The sequence below is a fragment of the Micropterus salmoides genome, unplaced genomic scaffold (assembly GCF_014851395.1).
Source record: "Micropterus salmoides isolate LMB-PRFRI ecotype aquatic unplaced genomic scaffold, ASM1485139v1 Ms_hic_scaffold_8, whole genome shotgun sequence".
NCBI lineage: Eukaryota > Metazoa > Chordata > Actinopteri > Centrarchiformes > Centrarchidae > Micropterus > Micropterus salmoides.
The window spans coordinates 36202328-36222192 of NW_024044570.1; the positions used below are offsets into that span (position 1 = coordinate 36202328).

General features: G+C 41.5%; 1 protein-coding gene and 1 long non-coding RNA gene across 2 annotated transcripts in view; one reads left to right on the forward strand and one right to left on the reverse strand.

The window, feature by feature from the left end:
• LOC119894361 (cytosolic carboxypeptidase 4) overlaps positions 1-19865 on the forward strand; it is a 144311-nt gene that overhangs the window by 108147 nt on the left and 16299 nt on the right. The window contains exon 20 of the mRNA XM_038707068.1: positions 5638-5818. Within this exon, the coding sequence (XP_038562996.1) occupies positions 5638-5818 (181 nt within the window). The remainder of the gene's footprint in view (positions 1-5637; positions 5819-19865) is intronic.
• Positions 2796-3466, reverse strand: LOC119894364. The gene is made up of 2 exons (XR_005442908.1): positions 3080-3466; positions 2796-2980 (listed from the first exon to the last, which is right to left on the reverse strand). It is a non-coding gene; the product is annotated as an uncharacterized LOC119894364 (long non-coding RNA).

The window sequence follows — 19865 nt, forward strand, 5'->3', positions numbered from 1 at the left end:
ACTTAGACCATTGAACTGGTCACCTTAGCCATCATCGCAACAACTGCCCCCCCCTGAGAGATTTGGCAGGAGCCGCCACTGGGCGTGATAGTTACTTACATATCAAAACTCCAGATTCACAGCCAGGGGCGTTTCCAGGCTCTTGAAACATTGGGGGCTTAGTCCAGCCCAGAAATCTTTCATGTTTCACCTGTTTTCAACCCCACCCCCCGTTGCCGCTACCCAAAGTACATCTATAAAGCAACAGTAAATTTCCTCCACACAGTAACACTAAACTGTCTCATTTTCTGAACTCAGGGGGGTCTGGGCTTTAAACACTTAATTTCCTGCATTCTGGTGAATTTTTTTTGCACCACGTTATTGGAGAAATGTCTGAATCGACAATTCAAAATAAATAAATAAAAATATTGGAATATTATGCAGTGCAGCTCTCAGGCATTCTGTGTTGCTGTCAGATATGTTTCTCCTCCTCCTTTCTCATTTAATTTAATCCCAGCTGAGTCTACATACATGCAGGCATGCCTGAAGTCGCCTACAGTCTCTTCAAATGTGCATATGGCACCTTTTCACCTCAATGATAAATTAGGTTAAATAATTAGAATTCAGTTTAAAAACAGTAATTGAGGAAATATTTGATAGGGGGGGTCTGGGGGAATGGTGGAAATGTCTTTATTTTTATAAAGGGAAGGACAAAATTTAGGTGGCAGGTGACCATTCAGAATATAAAAATATAATAGAATGTAATGCAGTAATCAGTAGCTTATTCTTCTTTTTTATTAATATAGAGATTTATTCAGTATTTACACTGCATTGCAGGTTTATTGTGCAAATAAACCTCTCATAGCATTTTTATTTGTTAATTAACATTTCTTGGTGCAAGCTATTTTCAGAACATTTTTAATGCTTTCAAAAAATGGTGGCTACATGTCCCAGTGTAAATGACCCTCCCTCCCTACAGGCTGAGCTACTCCATGCTTACCAACCACTTCACCTCTACTCTCATTGCTCTCTCTTGCTGTCCCTCTGTTTCACCTCCTTTACTCCTTCAAGTGCCTGCACTATGCAGGGTAGGCTACTGCAGCCCAGGTAGCAAACATATCGGTTATTTTTGCGCATTTGGCAATTTATTTTTATTTGGCCCACAAAACAAGAAACAGCTCCAGCAGAGGGGGTGGTGGTGGGGGCTAGTAAGAGATGTGATTGGGCCAGCCCAATGTCAGTATAGACCTGATGCTTTATGGGCCGATCGTTGGCCCATTTTTTAAAAACAGTTAAAACAATAAATAATTTACATTACACCGGCCCCAAAGTTTCGTTGGTCCGCCATGCCAGATTTCCAGTCCACACCTGAGGCTACCCCCTTTAGACCGTCTGACAGACACATAGCCCGTCTGGGACTGTAGCCTACTCAATGAGACGAGCGCACTGATCAGAGGAAGAAAACCGAAACTTCAAACAAAATGAAGTAGCCCCTTCTCTTTGAAGACCTGTGAGACAGACTGCGTCATGAAGATTATTGCATAGTAACATGGAAAATAATTTGGCTTTTATTGAGTTACATCCGGAACTAAAGGCCTGGAAAAATGACCTGGCGATGACGATGTTCACAGCCTTTTAAAATGCTAGTCACTAGTGGGTTCATCCATAATCTACACCCACCTACTACGTGTGTCCCACCTTGGTCTCACCTTGTAGAGATCAAGGTTTTATGAAATGCTGTATGCAACTAGTAATGAAAAACTCACTTTTAAAGTACATTTGTTTCAGCTGCACCACAGGCATCCCCACTGAGAAATATTCACATCATATCCAGCTGATAACTACAAATGTTCCAATCAGTGCAACTACAATATCAAAGATCACTGTTCATTGATCAGTTTTGTACAGATTAGTTTAAACAGTGATTAGGCCTACTGCAGTAATCGTTTTGGTCAACTGTTGACAGCTGCCTTAATGTCACTCTTATAAAGGATAGTATACAGACATACATTTCTGTGCTGAGGATAAATTCACGATGTCCAGAGATAACTGTCCATACATCGATGACAGATTGATCATAAAAGCATGTTCAAGATAATGTTTGGGTAAAACAAACCAATAGCCTTTCTAACCGTGATATTGCTGTTTCTGTAGACGTAACTGCGTTCCAAAACGCGGAGGGGAGGAGTCAGAGAGAAACTCAACATTTGTTGAAGTAAACCTCCAGAGGAGGTTAGGTTCACAGCGCAAGTTGCAAGGGTCACTGACCTAGAGTTCCTGATCTCTGAAACCAAAAACCCAGAGTTTCCCTTAACATACTCCCAGTTTTCACTAAACCTAAACCTGACACAGGGCCTAGGAGTTTGGGCCCAAATGCAGACACGGGAGATTGATGCAATGTTAAGTAAATCCTTTAAACGGGTGACTCATTAGGGTTTGTATCCTGAAAAACAAGAGTACAGTAATCCAAAAATCCAACAGAACACACAATGCACACAGCAAAAGCAGCACGAAAAACTCACTGGAGAAACCATGAACTGGCAACTGGACATAGTGAGGCAGAGACTTATATAGCTAAGGGAGTGGAGATAACGAGACATTAGGGCAGGTGCACACAATCAACCTAGAAACACAAGGACAGGAATTAAAAACGGCACAACACACCCAAGGAACAACGCTTACAAAAGACAGGAAACAGAATGGAAGATCACAAGGAACCTACCACACAGACAGGAAGCAAAACGCCTGTGGGGCCCACAGCTTAGAGGGTGTCAGGTGGTGATGTACAGAACCTAGAAGCACACTTGAGACAGACAGTAAGTTTAAACAGTTTATTGAACTTCAGTAACTTCAGAATGGGCAGAGCAGGGGAAAATCCTTTGTGGCTGGTCGGTGTGGTGAGTTTCGGATATCAGGCAGGCAGGCGTACAGTGAGTCAGCTTCAACTGAGACTCCAGCGTGGCAGGCAGGTGAAGGCGATTCAGAACAGAGTTCTTCCAGGCTGGGAGACCAAAGGACAGAGACACGATTAAACAACAACTTACAGGTAACGTAGGACACAAGAGCTGATAACAAATAGCAAACAAAGGCGGATACTGACTTGAGACCTACAGTGCTCAACATACCAATCCGAACTGAAGAAAACACAAGGCTTATAAAGCGGTGGTGATCGGCATGATGAGATTCAGGTGTGCCAATCAGGAGGTGTGGAAACCAGCCCCAGGAACCACCACAGGTACTGCCCACTGCTGCAACATGCCGGCAAGAAACAGAGGGAGCAGCAAGAGAGAGAGGGGGAAAAACAGAGCGACAGCAAAGCCAAACCACAACAGCCAGCCACACACATTCAGGATGAGAAAGAAACAAAAACACATACTCATAGCGACAGTCCCAGCCATGTCATAGCTGGGGTGTACTCATACAATTTGGACTTATGACTCACTCTGACAAAACACCCAGTGCAAAGTGAGTCACAGAAAAAAACGAGAACAAATGAAAGAGCAGAGGTTAATAGATGATTACTATAGTTACACAGACAATCTACTTCAGTACACTGTAAGTACAAATATTACTGGGGCCTCTACAGACAAATGCAGATGAACAGTTAACATACAGGAATTCACATTATAGGCACTACCACTGATTATCTAAGGCGTTAATGCTCACCCCTCTCCGATCCCTGATGCAGCCCTTTCCACCACTCTGACAATAAAGCTAAAACTTTTTCAACTGTTCTCAGACTAGCAGGAAAACACCACCCCCATCAGGAGGTGGTTTTATAGCAGTTGGCATCCACAATGTTGCATTACTGCCACCTTCAGGTTCAGGATTCTAAATGGTAAAAGTGTATTATTTGTATAGCGCCTTTCCGACCAATTAAAATTACATCACATTCACCCCAGAAACTCATTCACACACAGATGGCACATCCATCGGGAGCAGTTTGAGGTTCAGTGTCTTGGCCAAAGTCACTTCAACAGTGTCAAGGGATCAAACCACCAACATTATAATAAGTGGATGACTGCTCTTACCCCTGAGCCACACACCCTGTATAATCATTAAGACAGGTATGCCAAAGAATGTGCTGGGACTTTATGAAAGTAACATTTTTCTCCTGGCAGTGTCTATTCCTGAGATAGTAAACAAGATTTCATAAGCTGATTCTGATTACTTTTGGCGTACCTGTCTTAATACTTATCAGTGTCATCATCCAAACTCCAGTCCCCAGTCAGTATAGCAGCCATTTTTTTGGGTGCACGAATGGTGCACAACAGTGCTAACACAGAAATCAACAAAGGATGGTTGCAGTGTCTAGTAACGTAGTTCATGAATTCCAGTTCATCATCTGAGCCTCCCACATCCCAGGTCACAAAACTCAATTGCTGACTCACTTTCTCGCTTCTTGTTCCAGAAATTCAAACAATTAGCACCAGCCTCCAAACCTCTTCTGAATCAGAATTCTCCACACAGGTTGTTCCCGTACACCGACAGTCTTAACCTCTACCCCAACCACCATCCAACTCAAAACACAACCATGTTTGACATTTCCATCAATTATTCCAACACTAATCTACCACCTAAAATGCAACAATCTGGTCTACCTTGACCCATCTACTTCTTTTGACTAGACTTGTACCTAAGCACATACAAACCTATACGTACTATATATACCACCCACATCCCTATCACACTTCAAAATCCATATTAGCTGAATACTACTTAAGCCCACAGTCATGTAATGTGATACTACCTCTATTTTCATCCAGGGTTTTACTTATATGCTCCTTAAACATTTCTAAGTTCTAACACTTCCCCACCTTTTCTACACAAAACAAGCCATAAACTGACAAATACAATTTTATTTATTTTATTTATTTATACTTATAAATGACCCAGGACAGACCATTCTCTATGCAGATGTTGCTCATTCCGGCACACCATTTACCTAAATATCTCAACAGCAGATTGTCATTGAGCTCAAACAACCCTGACTGATAACACACTGTCCCATCTGTTGGCATGCTATCGTTAATTTTGACCCTTGCACAACATTACCATTATCACTGGTGACCTCTGGTAGCCAGCATTATTGGCAAGCTGTCACAATCACTAGCAGAGCTTAATAGATTGTTGTGATGGGTGCAGAGGACACAGTTTTAATTACAGACCAGTTCTGGATAATTGAATGATGCATGGCACTAGAGCACAGGAAATGTAGATTACCATTAACTGACCAGTTAGCAATGCAGAGGCAGCTTTGTAGTGAGTGGTGATTGACAAGCCACGGAGTTTAGAAACTGTCCTGTTACTTGAATTGCAAAGGTATGATCCCTGATGACAATAAGCAACTGTTACTGAGCAAGATTAATTGACAAATTAATTAATCAGTCATTTAGTTGACATTTTTATCTAAAGTGACTTACAATTTCTATACATGTCAGAGGTTGCATACCTCTGGAGCAACTACGGTTTAAGTGTCTTGCCCAGGGACACAATGGTGGATGGTCACAGTGCGAATCCAACCCAGGTCTCCCACACCAGAGGCGTGTGGCATGTGTCTTATCCACTGCTCCATCGCCACCCAGCTAAAACACTTTTCAATTCTCCACATACTGTATATTATATCAGCAGAAAAAATGATAACTTGTCTCTGTGCAGGTAATCGTCCCTATATCGTGCTAACAGGCCGTGTCCATCCTGGTGAGTCCAATGCCAGCTGGGTGATGAAGGGCACCCTGGAGTTTCTGTGCAGCAGTGACCCGGTCGCCCAGAGTCTGAGGGAAGCCTTTGTCTTCAAGATCATCCCCATGCTCAACCCAGACGGAGTCATCAATGGCACGTGAGTGGAATGCATGAACAGTGCTGGATGTAGGAAAATCAATCCTTCATATGTAGTCTAAGATAGGATGTTGATTTGACAAACTGCAGCAAAGATAGATAGAATAAAATAATAATTGTGCTATTGCACATTTTTTTTCACTGCATAACAATAACATCTGATGAGATTAAAAAATTGAATAATTTTTAAGGTCCACAGTGGAATTTCAGCATTATATAATTTATAATGTAAGAGTTGTCATCAGCTCAGTAGTTCACCTGTCGCCTGCACCACTCCTTGTGTATGCACACACACGCACGCACGCACACACGCAGGCACACACACACACGCACGCACGCACACACACACACACACACATCCCCCCTGCTGACCCCCTGCAGTTTGCCTACCAGGCAAACAGGTCAGTTGGTGATGCAGTCAACATGGGACTGCACTACTTCTTGCAACACCTCATCTACCCAGGGACATATGAAGTCCTCCACTCGAAACTCAGCTCACTGTGCCAGCCCCCGCCTGTCAGTGGATCACCTGGTCACATAAAAAACGATGAGCATGGTGCAAAACACTGTACCATGTAGGATACCATTAGAGATTCTTTTGTAATTGGGGCAAACCAGCCCTTTAACTATTTTGAGCAGCCCTTCTTTGTGCTGTGTCTAGACTTGACATCCTGTTTCAGCTGAGATCAAAACAGTAAGATGACGTGACATGAACAATATACCATCCAAATGTTCTGTCCATATGACCTGAAGCAGCTTGAAGCAGCTTGATATATCTCTGTCTGTCTTTTTTGTGTCTTTTTTTTTTAACTCTGTGTGTGTGTGTGTGTGTGTGTGTGTGTGTGATGTAAGTCTTGCAGCACAACTCACACATTTCACAGGAATTAAGTTGGACACTGCAGGGATTTACTCATCGTGCCGTCAGCTTTCTCTCCATCTCTCTTTTCTCCTCTGACTTTCTTTATTTCTTTCTCGGGTCAATTCTCTGAGCTTGAAATTGGTGTGAAACTGGAACAATATTGCCAAAGCATCAACACAGTTTTTTACTTCAAACCCCATTCCCTGTTGGATTGTGTGTATTTTGGGTCCTCAAAGGCATAGAAACAATTGATTCATTTTGTTGTGTACCAAATACGTTTGGGTTATAATTAGAAAATACAGATTAGCACAGAAAATTGCTGCTATTGTTTTGTCATGACATTTGTGTTTCAGTTTCACTAAATGAAGTGTCTGCTGCTGGTGAAACTGTAAAATTATGTTGGGGAAATATAAGTAAAGAATCTTAGATCTATGCAGTTGTAAATTCTGTACAGCTGTATATTTAGCTTTACAGTATGCTGCTCTTCACTCCTTTTCCATCATCAAACACAGCCGACTTACTCAAAGCTGCATTAACAAATATTTCACATATCAAGAAACTGATCACAACATACACTCACCTAAAGGATTATTAGGAACACCTGTTCATTTTCTCATTAATGCAATTATCTAATCAACCAATCACATGGCAGTTGCTTCAATGCATTTAGGGGTGTGGTCCTGGTCAAGACAATCTCCTGAACTCCAAACTGAATGTCAGAATGGGAAAGAAAGGTGATTTAAGCAATTTTGAGCGCGGCATGGTTGTTGGTGCCAGACGGGCCGGTCTGAGTATTTCACAGTCTGCTCAGTTACTGGGATTTTCATGCACAACCATTTCTAGGGTTTACAAAGAATGGTGTGAAAAGGGAAAAACATCCAGTATGCGGCAGTCCTGTGGGCGAAAATGCCTCGTTGATGCTAGAGGTCAGAGGAGAATGGGCCGACCGATTCAAGCTGATAGAAGAGAAGAGCAACTTTGACTGAAATAACCACTCGTTACAACCGAGGTATGCAGCAAAGCATTTGTGAAGCCACAACACGCAACAGGCGGATGGGCTACAACAGCAGAAGACCCCACCGGGTACCACTCATCTCCACTACAAATAGGAAAAAGAGGCTACAATTTGCAAGAGCTCACCAAAATTGGACAGTTGAAGACTGGAAAAATGTTGCCTGGTCTGATGAGTCTCGATTTCTGTTGAGACATTCAGATGGTAGAGTCAGAATTTGGCGTAAACAGAATGAGAACATGGATCCATCATGCCTTGTTACCACTGTGCAGGCTGGTGGTGGTGGTGGTGTAATGGTGTGGGGGCCCCTTAGTGCATGTGTGTGGTTGTGTTTAAGGCCAAATCAGAAGTATATTTCTGTTTATGTGATCTGTGTAACGGTGCCAAGTTTCTAAGTTCAAGTTTCTAACGACAATTTAGCAGTGGCTGAGAACTATGGTTACATAATCTTGCGTTAATAATGATCACAACAATAAAATCTCAATGAAAAACACTTCCCATTTACAAAAGCTACAGTCCTGCCAAGTAACGTTGCAATTAAGCTATGTGAAGCTCCATAATTCCTAGTTACATAACCAGTCTGTGAAGGAATAAAGTTACTTGGCATGCTAGTTGTTAGCTGGCAGGTCTGTGGTTTTGCTGTGTCGTGGTACAATCGTACGGATGAGAGGTTCCAGTCGCTCCGTCTCAGAGTTAGCCATATGGCTAACTGAACTAGTTGCAGGGATCTTAAGTGGGACTTTGTGTCACAACTGTAAGATCAGAGAGTTATGTAGCAAGCAGGCCATGCTTGCTACAGAACAACATTGCGTTATGCTGCTGTATTTTATCAATGAGGTGACATCAGAGGTCACTGACCAATCGTACTCTGCAGCTGGGTTCATGGGCTGACTTTACACCCAAGTGTGACTTCTGAAGGATTACAGGAAAAACTGAGTTCAATGCCTCACCTGATAAAAGTTCAGTAATGATCACAAATGAACAACTTCATCTGTGAGGTCCCTGTGATCCCAACATGTGGCAGCACGAGTGTGTGCTACCGATTAGTGATCATCGCATCAAAAGAACTTTACTGTGGTTTTTAATTAGTCTCAAAACCTGCAGGAGGCTGTTGAACTGCTCAGCACTTGCCTGCTCATTGAGTTTACTTTTGAGACTTGGTGGCAGGGATGGAATATGATGTCTCCACTCCTTTGATTGGTCACTTTGGATACTGATATGACCTTTGATTGGTTGGTTGGTTTGATTACTGACACTAACTAACTTATGCATTGGGTCTACATTGTTGTTTAGGCACTCTCAGAATCAGCTTTATTACGTGTGTAAACAAATACAAGGAATTTGACTATAAAAATATATGTATAAAAAAACAATAGTATTTGTACACAAGAATTTAATTATGCTATGGTGCAGAGCAAAATGTTCTTGAATAAATATGGAATCATTTATGTAACAGGTACTTTATATGCAAGAAGCATATGGATACGAGAGTATGTACAGTATTTACACTATATACAGCGTGCTTAGATTTATATTTACAGTGTGCAATTACACTGTAAAACAGAGCCTACCAGAGGGGAGAAGGTGGAACAGGTTGTGTTTCTGAAGCGCAGTTTTGAAGCCAGTCAGGATAACCAAAAATGGGCAAAGAGGCGGGTTGTGGGTGGAGCTGAGTTGACGTGTTGCTGAAACCACTCCCGCCTAGCTCGACGTGACCGAGTTAGCTCAGGCTAAGGAGCTAATGCTATATGCTTCTAAACCCCCGGTGCTGGACAGTGGAGGTTGGAACCTGTCGGCCTTTTACCAGTTTACGGTTGTTACCAGCTTACGGTAAGACACCAGAAAATATTATAATAACTCACATATCTGTTATTGACATTATACTTCACAGTATATGAATATAAAAAATATATAAATGTGGTAGCGTTATATAACACTAACATTAGATTTTGTTGAGACCAAAGTTAACTATTAATCAGTTATTAATTACGTTAATGTTTACATCTCAAACGAACAATTTGAAGCAAATCAATTAACCCTTTTACATAACCTTAGTTACGAGTCGTTTATTTGGATGTCACCTGATTATGTTACTTGTAATAAACATAATAAGCTAGCATAGAGTCCTTACTTACGTGATGGAAGCTATATAACTATATAGCTGTATATAACTATAAAACGTTAGCCGTGGCTGCTATCATGTTAATTAATTCCCCACACCGCTATTTTGAGTAACACTGCTGCTGTCGGCAGGGCTGTGTGAGATTATTGTCTGGAATAGGACACTTGAGAGAGAAAGGTACTTTTTATATTTGTCACAAGATTTTAGTGATCGTTTCTTGTTGAGGATCTGATGCCTCCACGTCTGCTACACAAAGCTTAAACTGTATGTAACGTTATTAGGACAACTCGGCCACTGGACATGTGACAGCTGATATAAAATTCAGTCTTAAAGGACAAGAAAAACATTGTCTATCATTGATTGTCTCCCTTGTTCCATTTTCTTCCACGTATGTGACATAATAGTGCTGTCAACATTAAAACACTGAGGCATCTTTTAGAGGAGCATCTAAAAAAATTTGAATACAGAGGAAAAGTTAATTATGAGCACCTGAACCAGACTGAGAGATTAAAGGCTTCAGAAACCTTTGCAGGTGTGTTGAGTTAATTAGCTGATTAGAGAGCTCTTCTCCAGTTGACATTTCTGTATAATTTATAATACAGAAATGTATTTATTCTAAAATCGCTATACATTTTGAGATACTGGGGTTTTTATTTCCATGAGCTTTAAACCGTAATCAAGATGAAAACAAAAAGGGTTTGAGATGCTTCGCTTTGTGCAATGAATCTAGAATATATCAAAGATTCACTTTTTGAATTAAAATACGTTAGAAAAGTAACTTCTCCACAATACTCTATTTATTAAAGACTTATATCGTTTACTTGAAATTTTTCATCACCTGATGCATTTAATACACATTTTCCTTGCAGAGTCACACTGTGGATCAGATGTCCCACCTGGTGCCAGAGAGCTGCAGAGACATGGGAAGCCTCGTCATTGTGCTGCTGACTGACGGGGAAAGGCCTTCTCTCCTTCTGTTTACTTTGAGTTTTAAATATTGTCCATATTTCTATTATAGGTCCATTTAAAAAAAGGTATGGTTTATGGTTCAGATTGTAATAAATTCTACATGTATATTAGCACTCCCTGTCATTACTGCTTACTGAAAAACTAATTGTATACCACAGATAAAACATGAAATATTAAAGCTGAACTCTTACATTTATTCATTTAGCTGACGCTTTTATCCACAGCGACTTACAATTGCTATACATGTCAGAGGTCACACGCCTCTGGAGCAACGAGGGGTTTAGTGTCTTGCTCAGAGACACAATGGTGGACGTCTCACAGTGGGAATCAAACCCTGGTCTCTCACACCAAAGGCAAGCATCTTATCTATGCGCCATCACCACCCCATCACCAAAGCTGAACTCTTGCTAAAGAACATCAGTCTAGTATAAGTTGAAAAGTGAAAATACATTTTAAAAAAAACATGTTTCACATGAAATTTTGAAAAGTAATTATGCAGTGTTACTTTCTACCTTATACTTTTACGACAAATGAGGAGCAAATACAGTAACAGAGCCTGCAGTTTCTGAAGAGTGCCTCGTTTGGTTCTCTGATATAAGTATAGTTTAAACACAGAATAATATGAACACGTCTAAACCATCCTGTGGGTAAGTGCTGAAACAAAGAATGATCTGCACAGAGTAATTATGAATCCCACTAGGTGGTATTTATTGTGACGTTGCAAACTCTGAGGTCTCAGAACTGACCGAATGCACATGTAGTAAATAGGTGAGTCTATACAATGTAAACCACACAAGACCATTGCATTCATGAAAAGATCAATATTAAAAGTTTACAAATGTAAAAGTAGTTTTGTATGACTTGAAATAATTTGTTGTAAGAGTTATTATAATGATAGAGTTTGTTGATAAGAACCCAGTGTCATAATTTCACATCAGTAGTGTTCAGGTGTTGTGAGTAAAAGAAAAGGCTGCTCAAAGCAGGAGCTGAAGAGCTGGAAACTGGAGCCGTTCTCTCCTGAAGAGCTGGACACAGCAAATCACATCTGGAGGGTTCTGCAATCAGCTCCTCTGGCACCTGTAAAGACAACAATGGGTAGACAGTTAAACAGCTTCTTCCAAAGAGCCATGAAGCTACTGAACTCTGAGATCGCCTCAGCATGAAAAACTCTCTGGCATGTGACAGTAATTAGGGGTGGCAATGTGAAATACACTGTTTACTAATATGTCCAATATACGGTTTGCTGCTGGACACAATGATAATCCATGCAGCAAGACACCTGTTGACTACTCAAGTCAGATCTTGTTGAACGTTTATTATTATTAAGGATCTTATTTTATATTTCTTATTGAAGTGTACTACCTTTTTAGGCAAATTCTAATCCACCAAACAAACTCAGTGACAGCTCTCACACAACTAATTTCTCGCCTTAACTAAACCAACACCTTAGTTACAGCCCAGCTACCTGTCTGTAGGCATAACGCTCATTATATGCTGACAAAAAAGGTGGATGCAAATCTCTGCAGGTAGCCTACAACATCTGTTCTGCCGAATAATGCATCGACCTCTTAAGCTCCTTATCAGAAACGTTGCTGATCAAACGCAGTTTTCATCTCAGATTGTTTGCTAAATCACAAGGAATGCTACAGCTACTAAGTGTAATAACTTCTTGATGACTCTAAACGTACTTCAAACCGCACACTGGTCGGACTTTACTATCTTTATTGTGAGCAACGCGTTTCGCCCTTTGCTTCTTCAGGCTCACATAATCATATTTCACAATAATTATGTGAGCCTGAGGAAGCAACTTATCCTGCTATCTTCTAGCACCTGATTGTTGTTGCTGTCCTTGGGGAATTTCTTCGTTTCCTTCTATTTGTACTTCGAATCCATCATCCCCACTGAAGAATAGTATATCGTTTTTAAACAGTACACTTGGAGGTGTCCGGCTCTCCTCGGCAAGCAGGGACAACTCTGCAGCCGCTCCACCTTCGGCTCTCTGCCTTTTAAACCTTTTGTCCCCCCGGTATCTGACTAGTATCTAACTGAACAGTGACTCCATTACAGTACGTAGCTAAATCTCACACTGCCCGTTTCTAAAGTTTACCGTTAACATAACGTCAGCTAACAGAGCTGAGCCAGGTTAATCCAATACATTTTGGCTTCTCTCTTCTTGCTGACTTGTCTTTGACTCCTTAAAAGCTGCAGTTAGAACACACTAACTCCTGTTAACTTAGCATTGTTAGCAGCTTGGGGCTGCTCATATCTGGCTAATTAGCGTAACGAGCTAAGCTAACAAGCTATAGGCCGACAGCGATACCTGTTCAATTTTGGTTTTTTTTTTGTTGTGTTGTTGTGTTTTTTTTAACCTGTCCTGCCCGGCAGCCTGGTATGAGTATGAGGAGTTGGGTATGAGTATGAGGAGTTGGATACCATATTTTACTTTAACAAGAGAGTATTAATATACTATTTTGTCTGTATTGTTATTTATTGTTACTGTTAAATATTGTTAACACACAAATAAAATACAAGAATTTCACTCACCAACTGGAACACGGACTTCCTGGAGGTGCTCTCTCCAATAAACCGCACAGCCTGCCATTATTCATCCGGTCTCTGCATGTAGAAATGTCCAAGCGGCTCCAACAGGCTGAGCCTCAGGGCTCTGTGTATTGTAACTGAGTGCTGATGGGGGTGGTGAGAGACCCGGGCTCAATCCCCCACTGTGACCCATCCACCATTGTGTCCCTGAGCAAGACACTTAATCGCTAGTTGCTCCAGAGGCGTACGACCTCTGACATGTATAGGAATTGTAAGTCACTTTGGATGGGGACTGCAGATGTAAATTAGCCTAAGGCTAACTCTGGTGTAATGCATCAAATGTTTACATTTATGTTATTAATTGCACATGGTCCCTTCTAAATAAAAATCAATCAATCAATAAAAGCTAAATGAATAAATGTAAATGAACAGATGGCAGTCACTCGACTAGGAATGACAGCGGCCAGAGCCAGCTGTCAATCAAAGCGGCCACGCCACTAATAATACAGAACTTTAATGCTTAATATAATTTAAAGGTGAGTTATAAAAAAATTCAACACCCTCACAGTTATAACGAAGGGCAAAATTAGCAATATACACTAAAACCCTTTTTTGAACCAGGCTGTAAACATGTTTTATTCTGCTGCAAAGTTGGGCATTTTAACATTGGGGTCAGTGGAGATTGACTCCCTTCTGCAGCCAGCCTCAAGTGGCCACTCGATGAATTGCAGGTTTTCGGTCTTCCGTACTGGCATCAGCCCAGAGACTGGAAGTTTGCCGCTTGGTTGGCACCAATGATTTTCTGTGACATACACATACAGTCCTGGTTAAGCTCAGTGAAAGATGGTGTCTTGGTTCAATACTAAAAAAGTCCACAGTGACTTGAATCATTGCAAGTGACATTTAATCAGAACCTAAATAATTCACTAACCGGAGCCAAAGTGCATTTACTGTCTAAACCTAAACCACAAACAGCACACATGATCCCAACCCTGGTGTCTGCTATGTTCACTCTCCACCGTGACCACCTATTACACTATATCACTTCTTTCACTAGAAAAAACATTTTGTTGGAGACAGGGTAAGGGTAGGAACTTTTTCAAAATTTTCAAACTTGTGTGTACTCTGTAGGGGTGTGCATCTTCACTGGTCTCACGATTCGATTCAATTCGATTTGATTCAATTCGATTACGATTATCCTGTCAACGATTCGATTCGACATTTTGATGCATCACGATGTGTCACCTCTACGGGTGGGAATTTCTAGGCACCGCATTACGATTATGAGGGCTACGATGCGATTGTACAATGTTTAGGATAAAGATGTATTTTTCTTACACTGGGACTACTTGGTACTTTTAAAGCATTTTAAAGTATTTGTAACAACCCAACTAAGTTGGTATTATTGAGATTCAGCAATTTAATGTTTTAATGTTCATATAGATGTAACTAACGTTACATAGCATTATTACACAAACAACTGGGTGTGTGTCCCACCCACTGAAACCAACCTTTTGTCTTGGTAATCCAAGGTAATTACTGAAGCGTCGGCTCCTTGTGTGAAGACCTACTTGGGTAAAGACCAGCAAATCTTCCTGTGCGAGTCCACCGAGCAAGGCCACCTACAAGAGTAGCTTCTTTCCTTTTTTGAAGCACACCTACTCACCTAAAGCTGTCGGCTACAACTACACTCAGCCATGTGCTACCATACTATTCCTTTTGTCTCCAGTGCACGCAAGAGGTATCGTGCTACTAGGCACAGAAATAAGGCACTCCTCAAGCCTATAAAACAGACACCGCCCACATCTGTTTACTTCTCTGTTGGGTCATGGAACTGCCATTCTGCAGTCAACAAAGCTAACTTTATTACTACTTATGCTAACACATTATCTCTTGGGCTACTGCCATTCACTGAGACCTAGATCAAACCTGAAAACACTGCTACCCCTGCTGCGCTGTCCAACAATTACTCTTTCACCCACACTGGGTTCTCAGCCCCCCAACCCACAAAGCTGGCAAGATGCTTGACCTTGTTCTTGTCCAAAACTGTCCCACCGAGTGCCTAACAGTCACACCGCTACACATGTCTGACCACTTTTTCATTCTTCATGGTATGCCTACAGGAACAGCCCATTGTTCCAGCACCATTGGTCTCACACCGCCGCAACCTCCATAACCTGTCTCCCACTCACTCTACCTTCCTTCTACACATTTTCCTCACTCAAGCTCAATGATGCTGCAAAATCTCCTTGCTCTATACTGAGCTCGTGCCTGGATAGCCTGTGTCCTCTATCCACCAAGCCTGCCCACCCGAACCAGTCCCACCCATGGCTAACTGATACCATCCGTAGGCTCCGTACTGATCTCAGAGCCGCTGAAAGAAAATGGCAAAAAACCAAAGACCCTGCCGACCTTAAGGGCTACCAACTGCTCCTATCCTCCTTCTCAACAAGCATCAGTGCTGCCAAAACTGCGTTCTGTAGTGACAGAATAAGTACTGCCACTGACTCAAATTATTTTCCACTTTTAAAACACTACTAAATCCTCCTCCACCCACAAACTTGTCTGCTGATACCTTTGTTGCCTTCTTCACAGGCAAAGTATAACTAGCCAATTCTCTAAATCTCTCAAAATCAACCATTCTATTCCCACTCTGGTCAGCTCCCACTGTGTGAGCACGGCACAGGAAAAATTATCATGCAGCAGTCCTTATACATGTCTCCCTCCATCTCCCTCAGGAAATGGCGCAAAAGGCTCAACACCAAGGCTAACATGTAGCAGTCCTACTACATCTGTTCCTCTGCCCTCCCAAGACAATGGCACATCACTCTCCTCGTTTACTCCTCTCACGGAGAACGAAGTATCAGAACTCTTGACCCGTAGCTTTCCCACTACAAGCCCACTGGACCCGATTCCTACGAATTTCCTCCAAGCCATATCTCCTACTGTGGTCCCTACAATCACTCATGTGATAAACACTTCTCTGGCTTCAGGAGGCATGTCACTGCATTGCTGTGTGACCTCCACTGGCTACCCATGGCCTCCAGAATCAGATTCAAGTCACTAATGCTTGCATACAGAGTGACTACTGGGTCTGCACCATCTACCTAAACTCCATAATACAAGTTTACGCTCCTTCTCGGCCACAACGCTCCTACAACGAACGCCGCCTGACTCTGCCATCCCTTCACACAAAGCAATCTCAGTCCCACAACACGATGGTGGAACAAGCTACCACATGCCATCAGAGCAGGGGTGTCTCTCTCTAACTTCAAGAAGCTCTTGAAAACTCATGTCTTCCGAGAACACTTCCTCGTATAACATTTCTAACTCCTAACATCTAACATACACTTCCTGTGCTCTTCTTCTTCTATCCCCTACAATGATCTTGTATTGATTGCACTTTTTGTTAACTCTAACTTCTTTCCCTAGGTATCTACCCCATTGAAGCGATATGTGTCATTAGCGCTTACTAGTATTTATTGCTGCTTTTGTTAACATGTATTGTCAGTTGTAGATCTTGTGCTGTATTTTATGCTCTGTTAATGATTGTATGTTGTTCTTCAAATGTAAGTCGCTTTGGATAAAAGCGTCTGCCAAATGAGTAAATGTAATGTAATGTATTACTGACCTCTGCTGCTGCTATGTTCATTTCTAATGCTGCTGTTGTTACAGAGTTACATACGTGTTGAACTGCGCACTTTACAATGCTCCAGCCAAACCACGTTCATGCTGCCTAAATATATGTTCCTTTTTTTGTCTCGTCTAGTGTATCTATGTCTTTGTGTCTTGTCTTAAAAGTTGGTAATCGTAATCTTGTATTGAGCACCACGGACCGTGAGAAGCAGCATTTTGTTCATTTGTTTAGGCTACTCAGTATGTGGATGAATGACAACAAACAAACTTGAACTAGCTGCCAAAAAAACGTCCCGCATAGTTTCCAGACTGCAGTCTGAAGAGATGTTAGCTAGCGCTAACCGCCTTCACTTATCCAGCAGTTGGAAAACAACAGACAGACTTTAATTAATGTACACACTGTGACCTACACTGTGCATTTACTGCCAGGCTGAAACCTTGCGCTCATGTTTTGCTATGCTCCGCTCACTAACACTGTCACCTACTGCCGCCTATCACGTTGCTGTCCTACAGGGAGAACATGTCTCTGTTGTGTACACACAGTCAGACAGTCCAGACAGGAGACTGCTATGAGCCACAGTGGAAACTTATTTCTCACAGGAATGGAGTATGCATAAGACAAAACCATCTAACATATGTCCGTTGTATCAAAACACTGGGATACTTACTGTGAAATTATAACACAGATCAATCTAGTGCATAAATTAATGATAAGTAGGATTATTAAAAGTCTATAGGATAATAATTTTGCCCTCAGAAGTTCTTTTCGTTCGCTTATTTGCTGAATCTGCCAAGCTCATGTTTCATTTGCTCTGGCAGATACTACGCATGGCTCCCCTCCCATTCAGACAGATTTCCACCGGTACTGGATCTAGCCGATCAAAGCTGGTTATCTAATATGGGGCAGGTTTGATACGATAACTGTTAGATTCATACGTCTCACTGCTCTGATTGGTGGTTACTGATGTTACTGGTGATTTACTTTACATCTGTTCTGGACTGCCGTTTGGACTATTGAACATTGCCTACCTGTAAGATCTGTTATTAAGCTAAGAAAACGGAACTTGCTCTGCCTAGTGTTTCTGCATTTAGGGCATTCCTTTGGAAATCAAAAAGGAACTGGTATCAGACTAATAAGCATTTGCAAATGAGTCTGGTGATACCAGACTGCTTATTTGCACAAGTTAACACAACAGGTGAACAAGTTTATCTTCACCTGTTAGTACAAAATAAACCTTGTCATCAATAAAGTCCTACATAAGCTCACAAATGACATAATAATATAGCACATGCTGTATTTCCAAGGGCATCGGGTACCCATCTACACCGGTTGACGAGAATGTCACAGTTCATTTTGACACTGATAAACCCACACAAACACTTAATCAACACACAGTGATTGAAATGCTGCCTGTTTGTGGGTAAATTACAAATAAACATGAGCTGTAGGTTGTGTAAAAGCTTACAGAATAAAATATTATCTGGCAGCACATTCCCCATGGAATTCTTTGTGATAGCCATCGCAAACAAATGTGAACATACACACACATACACACGCCTGAGGGCAGGCAGCTGCAGTGCTGGAAACAGTTTACCTGGGCTGTCCCCGACTAAGGATTTACATAGTCAAATCAGAATTGTCCTGCCTATGGTCGTATGATAGTCAAATCATGTGTGTGTTTTTGTGCGCAGCTTGTTATTCACGCACTTCAAAAACATTTATTGAAAGTTTTATTCTTTTTACATATTTATTTACAGCATTAAATGTTGAAATGTATATTGTAATAGGCTGTATATTAACTTATTGGGAGAAAACTGGTAGTTCTATGTAAAAGCAGACATTGAGCACCCCTATATCGCCAAAATGGCACGATCCTTGTTTCACTGCGATGCTTCGACTGTGAGACTGACAATCGAATCAGGCCCATCGAAGCATCGAATCTTCGGTGTCAGCCCTACAAATAGTTTTAACTGTGTTTCTCTATGTCTGCTGCCCTGGGACACATCTGAGGCTGGGAGGCTGCGGCATGGGGCGAGAGACTTAGATGGAGGGAGAGAGCGAGAGGGTGAAAGAGATTGAGGCAATACAGAGATAATACAGGACACCGAGACAATCAGCACGGGACACAAACAGAGAAGAAAGACTGAAGAAAAAGATCTGAACTCAGCATCAGGAGAAATCAATAAAGCTTAAAGGAATACACCAAGTTTTAAATTACCCATGAAGTCAGTGGTTCCCTACTGGTTTAGCTTAAGTCCACATCACAAAAAGAAAAGAAAAGATAGACATGGTACTTTAAACCAAAATGAAACAAAGTATTAAATTCATTGCAACAGTTACAACTTATCCAGGCTCATTCGGTCTTTCTAACATGTTCCAGCTGTATTTTTCAGTTATCCATCTTTACCACATCTGACAAAACAGATACACTGCTAACATGTCAGCAAGTTTGTTATTGCCCTCCAGTACGACACGTAGAAATATTTCTGATGTGATGCCAGCCATGGCAGGAAAACATCTTTCCTCTATACTTTCTTAAACTTTTACAAATGATTAATAAAAAATCTATTTGTTTTATGATGTGACAATGCTGTAGTTAAGTGTGGTTAGGATTAGGCACAAACACCACTTGCTTAGGATAGGTTAGGTCATGGGTTAGGGTTACTGAAACAACTGATGCATTAGGGCAGTCTCTTAACATGTTGGTTTTGGTACATAGCCAGTGTTAAGAGTCCACAGTCTCTCTAGCAGCTCTGTGGGGTTGTACTTTGGCACAGTATTGAGCTAAATACTAATGTAAGCATTAGCTACATTAGTTAATGAGCAGTAAACACAAAGTACAGCTGAGGCGGATGGGAATTAGTTTTGCAGGTCTTTGGTCATAAACCAGTCATTTGGATTCATCCTC